At 41.4% G+C, this 15868-nt stretch overlaps 1 protein-coding gene across 2 annotated transcripts in view; it reads right to left on the bottom strand.

The window, feature by feature from the left end:
• COL9A3 (collagen type IX alpha 3 chain) overlaps positions 1-15868 on the bottom strand; it is a 57264-nt gene that overhangs the window by 16474 nt on the left and 24922 nt on the right. For both annotated transcript variants that reach the window (XM_075347782.1, XM_075347783.1), the window contains 7 exons: positions 15710-15781; positions 15194-15247; positions 9999-10034; positions 9120-9143; positions 8937-8990; positions 2231-2284; positions 1590-1631 (listed from right to left, as the gene is read on the bottom strand). In XM_075347782.1, the coding sequence (XP_075203897.1) occupies positions 1590-1631; positions 2231-2284; positions 8937-8990; positions 9120-9143; positions 9999-10034; positions 15194-15247; positions 15710-15781 (336 nt within the window). The remainder of the gene's footprint in view (positions 1-1589; positions 1632-2230; positions 2285-8936; positions 8991-9119; positions 9144-9998; positions 10035-15193; positions 15248-15709; positions 15782-15868) is intronic.

Below are 15868 nucleotides of genomic sequence, written 5' to 3'. Positions count from 1 at the left end.
ACAAGGTTTGTGTAGTAGATCTAGTCACTAAAGAATGTAGTTATTGATTGGATTAAGAGCCTGACAAAATTAAGTTATTGGATGTAGTCACGGACAGATGAAGTTACTGTTTTAATAATCCAAGCATCCAAAGGTAAGAAAAACATGGGCACTCACCGCTTGCTGCTGTGTAGAAAAATGCTTTTATTCAGAGTTACATGCTGTGCTGGGGGGGAGTGAGAGGGAGCGGACAGCACGTTAGACGACGGCTGTTTCGCACACCTGCGGTGCTTCGACGGGTCTAACCGTGCGAAACGGCCTCGTCTAACGTGCTGTCCGCTCCCTCTCACTCCCCCCCAGCACAGTATGTAACTCCGAAGCTTGAATAAAAGCATTTTTCTACACAGCAGCAAGCGGTGAGTGCCCATGTTTTTCTTACCTTTGGATGCTTGGATTATTGTGGACTTTATAAAGGAGCACCACGCAGCTGTATAGTTCCTGGCAGGATATAAAAACACGGCAGTCATAATAAGTGGTGAAAACGCTTACTGTGAGCCTTCTCCGACCCTTCAGAGTAGTGCCCTGCATTTCTTCCTTAACCAAACTATGCACATGAAGTTACTGTTTTGTCATTGACAAGATCAAGTTACTGGATCTACTGTAGTTATCAACAGGATCTGTCTATAGGATCTTATCATTTTTATAATTTTGTAAAGGATCTGGTCATTGAAAGATTCTAGTAATTGTCAATGTCATTGGACAAGTTGTTGGATCTCATCTTTTGACAGGATCGGGCTAAGGGCTCTAGCTACAGTATCATATAATGATGTAATGGATCTAATCATTAACGGGAATGTGTCATAAAAACGTCCTATAGTTTAAATCATGTTTTTGTGTTTAATATCTTGTTAAACATCATTTAGCAGTGGTTTTATTCCCATAACAATATCTTTGTTAAAAATTAGAAATCTTGTGATTTTCACACAGGCCACTGGGGCTTTTTTAGACTTAATCTTCCTGACGTATCAGGAAATCCACATGTACAATAGTAGCAAGAGGCAGACTCACACCATATCTGTGTATTGTATCATTTAATGAATGTGCAAAGGTCAGAGTGAATTGGTGGATCCTCTGTTATCATCTGTACATAGAGGTGTTACCTGTCACTGTAATGCTGTCTCTGATGATAAGGAGTCTGCTGAAAACTCTTCCTGAAATGACAGGAAGTTTGAGAGTAAAATTGCCCTAGTGGTCAGTGTGAAAATTGCAAGATTTCTAATTTTGTATATTAAATAAAGATCGTGATATAGAAAAAAAAAGGATAGAACACAAAAATCTGATTAAAACAAAACGTTATTCCTTTTCATTGGAGGAGATCACATCTATAAATGGGTGTTAACAGCACACTAAAAAGTAAAACCGCTGAGACTTCATTCCTTCATCCTACCGTAACTGCAAAACTTTAGATTTGCCAAATAATTACTCACAATTGCATGGGAAATGTTTGTTGTTCGTGAATTACCAGTTTGCTTTTTTTATTATTTCTGACTTCTCAAAAAAAAAACGAGCAAAAAAACCCAAAAACACCCCAAGTTTCAGGCTCTGCTTACCTGCAAGTCTCCATTGCGATCAGGAACAACTCCAGGAAGACCCTACAGTAAGAGGGGACAATATATGATGAATGCATGAAGTATGGTCAAGCACAGGTAGTGTGACTTATGTCATGTTACATATTAAAAAACAAGTGTCCCAGGCGGCACACAATCCAAGGTGCACGTGTCCGAGGAAGGAATCCACAATATAACTTGAACACGCCTGTATGCATATATGGAATAAATTCTTATACATTCCAGAAGATTTGGAGTGCTGGTCCTTTGTTCAACTTACGTTGCATATTAAGGTGCACAAACACTATAGGCACAGGTAAGCCAAAGCAGCCAATTTTGGGATCTGCCCAGTATCTAGCGTGTATGAGTATTCAACCCTTTCCCGATGGACAAGAATAGGACCTACTGAATCTCAACATGCCCAATCCTTTATTTCTGCAATAAATAAGCAGCTGCCAGATATGTCTGAGAGCAGAATATTCATATTGCCCAGTGCAAACACATGCTTGGTTATGTATAGGGGCATTTGGAGAAAAAGCTTTTGCTAATTTGTCCATCAGCAATTCTATGTAAAAGGGCATATGGATCCCATGTCTAGAAAATTCTATTAATTCTATCAGGAGAGAAGCATTAGTATGACTTACTGGAGGGCCTGGTGGTCCTGGTGGCCCAGGAAGTCCGGGAACGCCAGAGGGTCCCTATGAAATTAAGACAAATATCAACCAAAACAAAAAGTTTCTTAATATCTAAATAGATCATGGAGTCAGGGATAAAACCCAGCTTGGCCTTTCTCTCTGTCTAGCCAGGTCCCTGTAGAATGGATTGCTTTTCCTTGATCCACTTTGGGAAGAAGGAGACACAAATTCTGTTTATGTCTCAGTGTTTTGTTACACATATTGTTTCTCATCAACTACATAGGAAGATGTGCAGTGCGGCAAAAGATCTGAGATCTCAACGTCATGTCTCAGGTTTGGAATTTATCCCTTATCCATGGCATAGGAGATAACTTGGGGGTTCAACCGCTGGGTACCATGACTCTGAAGAGCCCCATGTAAATGGAACATTGGTCGATCATGCGCACTATCACTATATTCATTCCAATGTGAGTCTCAAGGACCAGCTTAACGCCGTGCTTGGCTATCTCCAGAGTCCCATTAAGAATGAATGGAGCCCCAGTGTGCATGATCGGCCACCGCTTCATTGACACTTCAGGTCCCTTCAGGGCCCAGATTATCAGTGCCAGGTGGGTTTCCAGCTTTTGGATGCCCGGTTATCAGCAAGTTATCTCCTATCCCATATATAAGGAATAACTTTTAAACCTAAGACAACCCTTTTAATTACAGTCATGGCCAAAACTGTTGGCACCCTTTAAATTGTTCAAGAAAATTAAATATTTCCCCAAGAAAATTATTGGAATTACACATGTTTTGTTATACACATGATTATTTCCTTTGTGTGTATTGGAAAAACACACACACACACACACACACACACAAAGCCCCACAAAAAAACAGAAGAAAAGACAAGTTGGACATACCCTATTTTTTGGACTTTAAGGGTATGTGCCCACGATCAGGACTCACTGCGTCCTGGACACAGTGGGTCCTGACCTGTGGGCCGCAGAGGAGAACGCAGGAGACCGCATTTGATTGTACCCGCAATCAGAGTTCGGTGCGCTGCGGTCTCTCGCTGTGTTCTCCCTACGGAGGATGCATGCGAATCCGCAGCAAACAATTGAAATGATGAGGCTTGGAAGCTGCATCATAGGTCAGTGTTTGCTGCAAAAAAAAACAAAGCAAAGTGGGCACGGGATTTCTAGGAATTCCATTCACTGTGCTTGTACTGTACAACACAGTGTTTTGGACGCAGCAAAAACACGCTACATCCAAAACGCTGCAAACACTGACCATGTGCACGCACCCTAAGACCCACCTTTTTACCCCAAAATGTGGGAGGAAAGATGTACCTGGCTTGCTGGTGGGAAATGGCGGTTGAGCGGGTCACATGATGCTGAAGCAGGCTGCAGTGGAGGCTAGACTTAACACGTGTGCTGCTATTAAAGAGAATGAATATTCACTGCTCTCCACACCGATAATACCACCCACCTCTCTGCACTGAAGCCAGCATTGAAAGGTGGCGGGATCATAGGTGTGTGGACCAGAGAATATTTTTTATCTTTAGGCTGCTTTCACACTACGGTTTTTTAACTGTGTAAAATACCGCAAACCGCATTTTACAGGATCCTGTGTTTTCAAAGTGCAACGCATGCAACCGCAATTGTTATTTTTCTGGTTCCTAGACACAGAATTTCCAGGCTGGCGCTGGAGTCAGCTGTTCGGGAGTCAGCTGAAGTCCTGATCTCACAGCCCGCAAATGCTGCGATGGATGCAAGTTAACAGCAGTCACTGCCTGCTGCCTATCACGTGTGACCATGTGCGGGCTGTGTGGTCAGGAGTTCAGCAGAGTTCAGATCAGCTGACTCCAGTGTCGTCCGATTACTTGTTCTGTGTCCCGCTGTATCCATCGCAGCATGTGTGGGCTGTGAGGTCAGATGAGTTCGTCCGGCACTGGAGTCAGCTGATCTGAACTCAGCTGAACTGACCGCATAGCCAGCAGAACAAGTAATCAGATCAGTTGACTCCAGTGTCAGACGATTACTTGTTCTGTGTCCCGCTGCATCCATCGCAGCATGTGCAGGCTGTGAGGTCAGCTGAGTTCAGATCAGCCGACTCCAGTGCCGGCCGAATTCAGCTGACCTCACAGCCTGCACACGCTGCGATGGATGCAGCGGAACACAGAACAAGTAATTGACCGACACTGGAGTCAGCTGTTCTAATTACTTGTTCTGCTGGCTGTATGCTCAGGAGTAGGGATGAGTGAGCAGTAAAATGCCTGGGCATTGATGGGCGAAGCCCATGTCGATTTTTTTTTAAATTCATTAAAAAATAAAATAAAAGAAACAAAAACCCCAAACACATAATCCTAACCCTAGGCTTAGGGGTAAAAAAAAAGGTGTGGGATCCTGCTGCATTTTCCATTGCTAAGGGTAACCCAAGCAGCTACTGGCTGATAACCCTCACTGCTTGGTGTTACCTTCACTGACAATGGAAAATCCAGGGAAGCCCTTTTTTTAAAAGTTTTTGCCCAAAAACGACAAAAAAAAAATGACGTGGACTTCGCTATATTTTTGTATGCTAGCCAGGTACAGCAGGCAGCTATGGGCTATCCCCAACCAACAGCTGCCTATTTGTACCCGGCTGGGAACAAAAAATATAGGGAGGCCCTTTTTTTAATTATTTCATGAATTTCATGAAATAATTAAGAGAAAAAAACAACAACAACGTGGCCTTAGCCCAATTTTTGTGTCCAGCCAGGTAGAACTAGGCAGCTGGGGATTGGAATCCACAGCGCAGGGTGGCCCAAGCTTTCTGCTCCCCCCCCCCGTTACTACTAAGAAAATGGCACTTTCTTAGTAGTAACAGAAGCAGCAAAACAACACTAAAACATTTTTGAACCTCCACAATATTTGACCGTACGTACTGTGTTATTTTATTTGTAGGCTTTATTCCATTTTCAGTAAAGAGTAGTCCCTTCACGATCCTGCCATTCTCCTCTAGCAAAAATGCCAACTCACTCACCACCGCACCCAGACTGCGCACTCCCTTGCTTTCCCGTGGCTCTTTACGTGCTCTCTCCCTGCCTCCTTCTCCTGTGGCGCGCAGATCTCCCTGGAGCTCTCTTAGGGTATGCGCATACTCTCCCTTTTAAAGCGTTAGCACACTAATAGATTGAAGCATCTCTCAGATTAACTAGGTACTCAAGGCATCCTTCCACTAAGGGAGGAGACTGAGCAACATGATCAGTTAGTTACTGTAGTTACTGTCTTGCTAGCTAGTGGTCAGGTCCCGTATATTCGGTGACCACTACCTGTGCCTGTGCCTGCCTTCTCATACCTGCCAGTATCTGCCATACCTGCATGTATCAGCCGTCCTGCCTGCACCTGCTTACACTATAGACTGTACCTGTCCGTATCCGAGTCCGTCCCTACATTATGGGTCAGCTGCCAAAGTCCTCCCTGTGGTCCAGTGGGTCCTCATCTGCTCACCCTCCCAGTGAGCATAAGAAGTAGAATGATGTGTTGTAAAAAAAAGATCTATCTTGGTCTCATTTGTCGACAAGATGCTTTCCTAGAAGGATTTTTGCTTACTCAAGTACATTTTGGCAAACTGCAGTCTTCCTTTTGTATGTCAATGTGTCAGCAGTGCAGTGCTCCTGGGTCTCCTTCAATAGGGTTTCATTTCATTCAAATGTCAACGGATATTTCGTGCTGACAATGATGGACCCTGAGCCCGCAGGACAGCTTGACTGGAGCTTTATTGGGGCTGTTATTCACCATCTGGACTATCCTGTGTTGCAACCTTTCATCAATTTTTCTCTGCCGTTTCCATCCAGGGAGATTGACTACAGTCATGAGTTGTAAAGGACTTGATTATGCTGTGCAATGTGGACAAAGGAACATCAAGATATCTTATAACCTTGAGATTGTTGCTATTTTTCAACAATTTTTGGTATTAAGTCCTCATTGACAGATTATACCTATTTCTAAAATCACATTTTTATTGAAATATCTATTTAAAAGCACAAACTCAACAAAAAAACCCCTACACAATACATATATATATAAATATATATATATATTCACACCATATAGTGGTTGACACGTGTTATTACACAATATCCCATAAGAGGGGAGGACATTTAAGGTAACCTTACACAGTAGTAGGGGTATCCCTGATGATTATAGGGGTATATGGATATTTTGTACTTAGTCCCTAAGGTGTTTTTCTGCCTGTCAATGGAGTACACCCTTATTTTTCTGGTGCCCCCATTCCTTGACGGCTTTCCCTTTTGTATCCCTATTGGGGCATACAATTTAAATAGATAGATAAATGTAAGGTTACACCTCTTCCTCCTAAATTCTGGATAGTGCCAACCCACTAACTAAACATCTCAGGTTAGTACCCCAGAATATTAAAGTCAAAAACAATTATTAAATTCAATTCCTAACTATCCCTCAATAGGCTGTACCCTTCCTGTCAATGGAGTACATTCTAATTTAAACAATGCCCCCATTCCTCGGCGGCTGCCCCTCAATGATTTGCTGCATCAAATAACAGTGACCAGCAATGAGGGACAAATCAGATATATTCAAATGACTTATCTGCTGATTATTTGGGGTCCTGAGATGTCTCTTATATCCATCAATAATTATGTTTGAAACTCTCGGAGTCCTGAGATGTCTCCGTTTCCCTCCATCTCCTTATTAAACGGAGTTCATCAGGAGATTCAAAGCATGGGCGTAATAGCCTCCTTCAATGATGTGCTTCCCATGGGTCAAAAAATGGCATGAGACTGGCCAGAATACTATTTTTGTATGCTTTTGCAGACAGATTTTTACAACAATACAATGGGTGTATTCCACATTATGTGTTGGTTACTTTATTAAGATGACTTACATTGTGAATAACAGGGCAAAATTAGAGAAGTGGTAAGAAGGCAATTGCCTTGAGGCCTTCAAGACCTTTACAATGTTCGCATCAACATTGGCTGCTAAAGTATTGGACACTGAATAGCGGAAGTTTTTGGCAATGCACTTTATTGGAGTGTTATTTTGAGCATTTAATGGTGGTGATCTTTAGACAATGTATGACATTATTTTCAGTGAGAGACGTTGAAAAGTGTTGATAGTTGTGAAGTTCAGTAAAATTTCCCTCTAGTGCATTAACATTTAATCTGACATGGACCTATGTTCCAAATATGTTTCCTAGAAGCAGGGTCGAATTGGGGTATATTGGTCCGACCAAAGACAATTATTCTGAAGGCGCTACGTTGAGTTCTATAAAAGCCTTAACCTCTTCACGACACATGACGTACTGGGTATGTCATGGATCATGTGAGGGTAATCCCCGCAGGCTGCGATCCGCGGACATGTCAGCTGATTTCAACAGCTGACATGTGTGCCTGCCAGGCGCGAGTGGAATCGCATCCCACCTGCGCCTTTTAACCCCTTACATCTTGCTGCCAAAATCTGACAGCAAGATGTAACAGCGCGCCGCCATAAACATAACTTACCCACCCCCATCGGAAGTCATGTGACATAATCACGTGACTTCCGGTGGTTTCCATGTTAGCACAGGGTCATGTGATGACTCCTGTAGCTATCATGAGTCACTTTCTCTCACTGCCGGCAGACTGCAGTATGTGAAAGTAAAGCAACTTTTCTCCAGATCTCAGCTGTGTAGCTGTGATCTGGAGAAATGGAAGAACAATCAGACTGCTGATTGTTATAGTCCCCCAGGGGACCTAGTAAAATAAAAAAAGTAAAAAAAAAGTTTTAAAAAATGTCAAAAAATAAAAAAACCTAAAAGTTCAAATCACCCCCCATTCGGCCTATTGAAAATTAAAGGGTTAAAAAAATAAGAAATATACACATATTTGGTATTGCCGTATTCAGAAAGGCCTGATCATTTAAAATATGAAATCAATTAATCTGATCGGTAAACGGCGAAGCAGCAAAAAATTACAAACAACAAAATTACGTTTTTTGGTCTCCGCAAATTTTCCGCAAAATGTAATAACAGGTGACCAAATCGTAGCATCTGCGCCCAACTGGTACCATTAAACACGTCAGCTCGAGACGCAAAAAATAAGCTGTCACTGAGCCATAGATTCCTAAAAATGAGAACGCTATGGGTTTCGGAAAATGGCGCAAAAAGTGTGCCACTTTTTTTTAGACAAACTTGTGAATTCTTTTTAACCCCTTAGATAAACGTAAACCTATGCATGTTTGGTGTTTACAAACTCGTACCGACCTGAGACATCACACCAACACGCGAATTTTATCATATAGTGAACATGGTGAATAAAATATCACAAAAACTATTGTGTGATCGCACTTTTTTTTCAGTTTTTCTAAACTTGAATTTTTTTTGCTGTTTTCCAGTATACTATATGTTAAAACTCATGGTTTCAATTAAACGTACTGCTCGTCCCACAAAAAACAAGCCCTGATATGGCAAGAGTGACAGAAAAATAAAAACGTTACGGCTCTCTGAAGAAGGGGAGCAAAATAACCCCTGGAAAAACGGAAAATCGCCCGGGGGTGAAGGGGTTAAGAGCTCCATTGAAGCTGGACCTAATTATGACGTTCCAATTCTAACAATAGTAAATACTAAGCCACTTTGAGATATTTTGGAAGACACCACCTACTACGTCACCCTGATAATTGGCCATGTTTTTCTTTGAAAAGTAATGTTTTTGAGCTCCCGTATATATGGCTGAAGGACTTACCGCAGGACCTTGGGGTCCTTTGCCACCTGGTAAACCGCTCGGGCCAGCAAGACCCTGATAGAGCAATAGAAACACTAATTAGACAAAGACATTAATCCCATGGAAGAGAAAATCTCATCTCAGAGAGATGACGAAAGAAATATACTGGATAGGCTGACCAAGAAGATCATGTATCGCACTTACAGGAGGTCCAGGTGGTCCTCTTCCCTATAAAGAAAAGCAAAAATAAGATCACTGAAAAAACTAACCATGAACAGTGCTGAGATGGTGTTGAAGTTGGCCATAGACAAGGGCGTGAGTACTGTACATAGAGGCAACTATGGGGGCTATGAGAATGGAGGGCTCTGCTCAGGGTTATATCAGGAGAAGTTACTGAAAGGGTCATGATGAAGGATAAGGATGGCAAAAAGAAGCACCAGCAGACCGGCTTATTTGGGGTTTTAGTATAGGGCCCCTCTGCTTTATACTGTATAAGCCACTGGCTACAGAATAGGCCAATGGCAGCTGCAGATTGCTGGCCAGCAATCACACTTGATCCATTCAGAGAAGGAGTGACTTTTGGACATCTACTTCTTCCTGTGATACCAGCAGAGGATTGGATTTAAAAATCCAGCATGGTGGAAACTGTTTTTACTAAAAATTAACTGGTTTGGTGGCTCCCACATGTCAGTGTAAAGCTTAAGGCTTCACTGACACTGGTGTTAGGTAGATCGATCATCTATCCGAACTTCATAATTTACAAAAGATGGGACTAGATCCCAGTAGAGAATGGATATGCTGGTTACATCTCAAACTCGACTAATGAGAATATTTCCCTTCTCTGTCAGAATCCATTCTATGATTGGTAATGATGGATTGGAGAATGATCACCTCAATGCCAATGTAAAGCCTAAAAACTCAAAATTAATTAAAAAATAGGAAGGTGCCGAGTCAAGGAGACTCAAAGTTTTCTACATCTTTGCCTATGAAAGGACAAATCCTACTCATATGTAGGGACAATACTAACTAACTTGGTAGACATATTGTGAACATTAACATTCTCGGGTGTGGGTTGATACTCACTGCAGAACCATCAGGTCCCGGTGGTCCAATGTCTCCCTAAAACATAATGCACAATGTGAAAAGCCAATGGATAGCCATACTTATCTTGTGTATGGATGTTCATACATGTAAACATACAACACACCAAACAGCCAACCCAACAGGACCTTACATGGCCTACCCAGAGCTTCCCTCTTTACCTGCACTTTGCTTCATATTTTAGCTCAATGTCCTGCAGTGTTATGAATTACCACATCTTCATGAGCATGTAGCAATTTTTGGGGAGTCCCATGAACCATGCTGAGTTATGGGGCTGCTACGTGGTCTAGATAACTTGATTGTAGATGAAAGGTCATTAAATTGTTCCTGAGAGCCTGCAGATCTTATATTGTGTTCTTGCAAGCAACTCTCCTGCCAAGTAGACTACAAATATTCCCTATTATTGGAGTTGGATGATGGATGATGTATCATCAGATGACTGAAATAATATGTGAAAGAGGGCAATGAATAGTAATGATGGGGTTAAAGGGAATCTGTCAATACATACATGTTGCCCGAACCACAGACAGCATGAATCAGAGCCTGGCATGATTTCTACCGCGTATGTTTTAGTCTAAAGCACTGAGACTTTCAGAATAAACATATTCGCCCTCTGGCTAGATTCTCCCTGGTTTGCTCCAGATGAGTGTTAGGTCTCTCCCACATGTGTACATAGGGAGAGACCTACCCATCATGCATAGTGGGGTGCGCAGAATCTCATCAGAGGCTGTACCGGACTAGTCACGTCTTTCCTTATTGTCCTAGGTTGGCTTTTCAAAGTTTGTTTACTGTGAAAAAATACACCTGTTTTTCTCATTTATGCTGTCCGTGATTCATGCAGCATTAATGTAATGACTGGTGCCCTTTAAGAATAATGAGATATAACACAAGATGTATAATTCAGGCAGATATGGATGATGGGAGAAAAAAACTGCATGATGTTAGAAGAAACTGAGGAAAGTTAAAGATGATAGAGAAGGGAAATGTAGATGGAAATAGAGTTAGATGTTGATGAGGATAATGTTGATGTTGATCATGTTGAATATTGATAATTGGGATGCGGATGATGAATAGTTGGATATGGATAGTAATATGTTAGAGATGACAATTGGTTGTTGATGATGATTAATTTGAGGCAGATTATCATAAATGATAATAGAGGAATTTGTAATATGAAAGATGGAAAGAGTTTGATGATGATGATGATGATTATCCTGATGTTGACTATGGTGGATAATAACAGTGGGATGTGAATGATGATAGATGGAAATGGGATGACGATGGTAGTGCTGACTTTGATTATGATGGCTAATAATGGAATTTGTACAGTGATAGATACAAAAGCATTAGTAATGAATGAATGTGATTTTGAGGATGATGATCATAGTCCTGATGTTGATTTTGAAGGATGATGATAGTAGGATATGAATGATAGTGACTGGAAGTGAGCTGATGATGATCTTGCTGATGTTAGTTTTGATGAATGACAGTGAGAATTGGATGATGATAGAAGGAAATAGAATAATGGTGTTGATGATACTCCTGAATTTAGTAATGATGGAGGATAACATGCATATGGATAATAATGCATGGAAATAAGTTGTTGATTATGTGTATGATGATGAAGATTCTGCTCATTATGATGGATGTTAGTGGGATGTGAATAATTATAGGAAATGAGTTTATGATGATGTTAATGATGAGACTCCCGAAGTTCAAAATGATGGATGATGATAGCTGGAAATTGGTTGATTGATGATGATGATGATGTAGATTATTTTGATGATGATTATTAGGGATAATAATAATAATAATATGTTTTATTTCTATAGCGCCAACATATTCCGCAGCGCTTCACAATTAAGAGGGGACATGTACAGACAATATGAGACAATACAAAATAACAAAATTAAGATACCAGGAGGAGTGAGGGCCCTGATCGTAAGCTTACAGTCTATGAGGAAATAGGGGAGACACAAAAGGTGAATGGGGGAGAAAAGCTTGTCATATATCGTCCAGCCATCGATTTAATAGGGTATTCAAAGCAGCTGCATGAACCCGTCGGTGAGAATTTATACAGGTACAGGGGACGAGAACTGGAAGTACATTTTTTGAAGGGCAGAAAGAGATTAGATTAGGTCAGGGCGGTGAGTTGATAGGCTAGTCTAAAGAAATGCGTTTTTAGGGCCCGCTTAAAGGTGTGGATGTTGGGAATTAATCGGATTTCTCTTGGTAGTGTGTTCCAGAGCATAGGCGCAGGTCGTGAGAAATCTTGAAGACGGGAGTGAGAGGTTCGAATTGTTGAGGATGTCAGTCTTAAGTCATTAGCAGAGCGGAGGGCACGGGTGGGGTGATAGACAGAGATGAAGGACGAGATGTAGGGTAGTGCAGAACCGTGGAGAGCTTTGTGTGTGAGAGTGATAACTTTATATTGGATTCTGTAATGGATAGGCAACCAGTGCAATGACTGGCACAGAGAAGAGGCATCAGTGAAGCGGTTGCAGAGGAAAATGATCCTGGCTGCGGCATTCAGAATGAATTGGAGAGGGGAGAGTTTAGTAACAGGGAGACCAATTAGTAAAGAGTTACAATAATCCAGGCGAGAATGAATGAGAGCAACAGTAAGAGTTTTTGCAGAGTCAACGGTAAGAAAAGGTCGAATTCTTGAGATGTTTTTGAGGTGGAAGTGACAAGAACGAGCAAGTGAACGAATGTGGGGAGTGAAGGAAAGATCGGAGTCAAATATAACCCCAAGACAGCAGGCGTGCTGCTGGAGCGTAATGGTAGAGCCACACACAGAAATGGTAATATTGGGTTTCGGAAGGTTAGGAGAGGGAGGAAACATGAGAAGTTCAGTTTTTGACAGGTTCAGTTTTAGATAGAGGGAGGGCATGATGTTGGAGACAGCGGACAGACAATCGGTAGTATTTTGTAATAGTGCAGGGGTGATGTCAGGAGAAGATGTGTACAGTTGGGTGTCATCAGCATAGAGATGGTACTGGAAACCAAATCTGCTGATTGTTTGTCCAATAGGGGCTGTGTATAGAGAGAACAGGAGGGGGCCTAGGACTGAACCCTGAGGAACCCCGACCGTAAGGGGAAGAGGAGAGGAAGAGGAGCCGGCAAAGGATACAGTGAATGAGCGGTCAGTGAGGTAAGAGGAGAACCAGGAAAGAACGGTGTCCTTGAGCCCGATAGAGCGGAGCATAGTGAGTAGGAGCTGGTGATCCACAGTATCGTCGATCATCGAATACCTCAAATATTCGGCTTCGTGAATATTTGCCGAATAGGTCGCCGCTATTCGACTATTCGTGAATATTCAATGCTCAATGTAAGTCTATGGGAAACCCGAATAACAACTATTCGGAACTATTCGGGCTTCCCGTAGACTTACATTGCGCATCGAATATTCGCATAGCGGCGACCTATTCGTCGGATGTTCGCTAAGCCGAATATTTGAGGTATTCGATCATCCCTAATGATTATAACAGATGATTGTGGGATGTGGAGGCTGATAGATGGAAATAAGACGGTAATGATACTGCTCTTGCTTATTATGATGGATTATGATAGTAGAATGTGGATGATGATAGATACAAGAGGATTAAATGATGATTGAAGAATGAGTATAGGCGAAATGGGATAATGATGATAGTCCTGATGTTGATTATGATGGACAATTGTGGGGTGTGGGTGATGATTGATGGAAATGAGATGATGATGAAGATGCCACTACTGATGTTGACTATGATGGCTGATTATAGTGGGATGTGGATGATAATGGAAATTGCCTGACGCTGATGACTTTGCAGACGTAGATTGTGATGGATGATGTAATGAAAGTGGGATATGGATATTGATCAATGGAAACACATTGAAAATGTTGATTATGATACTGATGGAAGAGAGTTAATAATGAGTATGATGGATAATAGTGGTGGGATATGTATGATGAAAGATACAAGAAGGTTTATGATGATGTTAATGTGATGAAGATAAAGATGATAAGATAATAGCTGGAAATGGGATCATGATGATAGTCTTGATGATGATTATTATTAATAATAGTAAGAACTGGATGATGATAGATGGAAATGGTCTGCTGATACTTGTGACCATGATTAACATGGATGATGATGTGGGATGTTTATGATTATGTATACAAATACCATAGGTAATGATGAGAGATGGATATGAGATGATAATGATGATAGTCCTGGTGTTGAATATGGTGGATAATAGTGGGATATGGATAATGGTAGAATGAAATAAGTGACTGTCCCTGATGACGATACCTGTAATGTTGATGATGATGGATGATGGTAGTTGGATGTAGATTAAAATAGAAGGAAGAGGGCACAAGGTAAATAGATGAAGAAAGGAAGGAAGGTTTGTATGATAGAGACTAAGGAAAGTGGATAATTTTCAGGGTAGTGAATGATGATAAGGTAACGAACGTGTATTTTGAAGTAATCCTGCCAACAAAAGGTAGAGGTCATTGATGGATAGTGGGTGATGGAAAATGGAGGCAAATGATGGAGATAAAAGACATTGGTATAGATAGACATTAGATCAAGATGATAGAAGTAAATGGAGGGTGATGACAGAAGATGGGAATATCTGATGATAGAGTAATGCAGATCCCAGGTGAGCAGTATGATGATAAGAGGATGATGGTGATGAAAGCATTGGTACTGATGAGAGAAGAGATCTGATCATTATCCAAGGAAAACAAAAGACATGAGTTATTATAGAGAGAAGTTTAAGGCGGTGGTAATGATTATACAGAGAAAAATAGGAAATAGGATGAGGATAATGGAGGGAGGGAAAAGGAAAAGGCAGGATGATCAAGAGGTGTCTTGATCAAATAAAGACATGAATAATTATAAAAGTTAAAAGATTACCAATAATTTTAAATATGGCTGCTTTCTTCCTGATACAGCGCCACACCTGACCGCAGGTTTAGTCTGGTATTGCAGCTCAGTTCAGTTGAAGTGAATAAGATGCAATACCACACACAACCTGTCGACAGGTGTGGCGCTGTTTTTCTTATTTCTGTATTTTAGCTGCATTCTTTTTCTTTATCAGATTTCTGCTCTTCAACAACAACCCTTAAAATTATTAGCCAAATGATCCAAATGTATTTTTGGGAAGAACCCCTTTCACTGGTCACCTACCCGTTCTCCTGGTGGTCCATCAGGGCCAGGTTTCCCATCGGGTCCAGTTAGTCCCTTGAAAATAAAAATAAAATGGTGAGATAGAGAGCAGAGAATAGGGAGAGCAGCCGTATCTGGGTCCTGGTATCTGAGATGGACCAAAGCCCCCTCTGGCACAGGGTTTGTACTGACCTCCTGGACTATATTGTGATCCAGACCATGGAGTAAATGCAGCTTCTACACATGGGAATTTCAGTTTCATGGTTTCATACTTGGCTTAAAGCCACATGGGCCCTGGAGGTGTCCAATGTTCCCATGATAGGGCAGTATATTATATATTATATATTACTGGGTCAGTGTTACATAGGGGCAGGCGGACAATGGGTAATGTTGTATTGTAATGTGTGATCCTATTGCATTATTACTAGGTAGCGGCATACTTACTGTATGTGGCATTAGGGGATGCCAGTCTGCAAACCTTGGCATAAAGAAATGTCCATGCCTAAATATCCCATAGATAAAGAGATAAATACTTACATCAATACCTGGCAGTCCAGACAGTCCGGCTTTCCCAGCTTCTCCTGGTCTTCCGGCAGCTCCTTTTGGACCCTTTTGAAGTAAGAAGACAAAGATATATTCGTACAAGTCTTATCTAAAACCTATATGGCTAATGGCTAAAAAGCTATGCTGGGAGTT

The sequence above is a fragment of the Anomaloglossus baeobatrachus genome, chromosome 5, assembly GCF_048569485.1.
Source record: "Anomaloglossus baeobatrachus isolate aAnoBae1 chromosome 5, aAnoBae1.hap1, whole genome shotgun sequence".
NCBI classification, from domain to species: domain Eukaryota; kingdom Metazoa; phylum Chordata; class Amphibia; order Anura; family Aromobatidae; genus Anomaloglossus; species Anomaloglossus baeobatrachus.
Note: the sequence above shows the minus strand (reverse complement) of the source record. Positions and strands in the feature narration are given on the sequence as shown.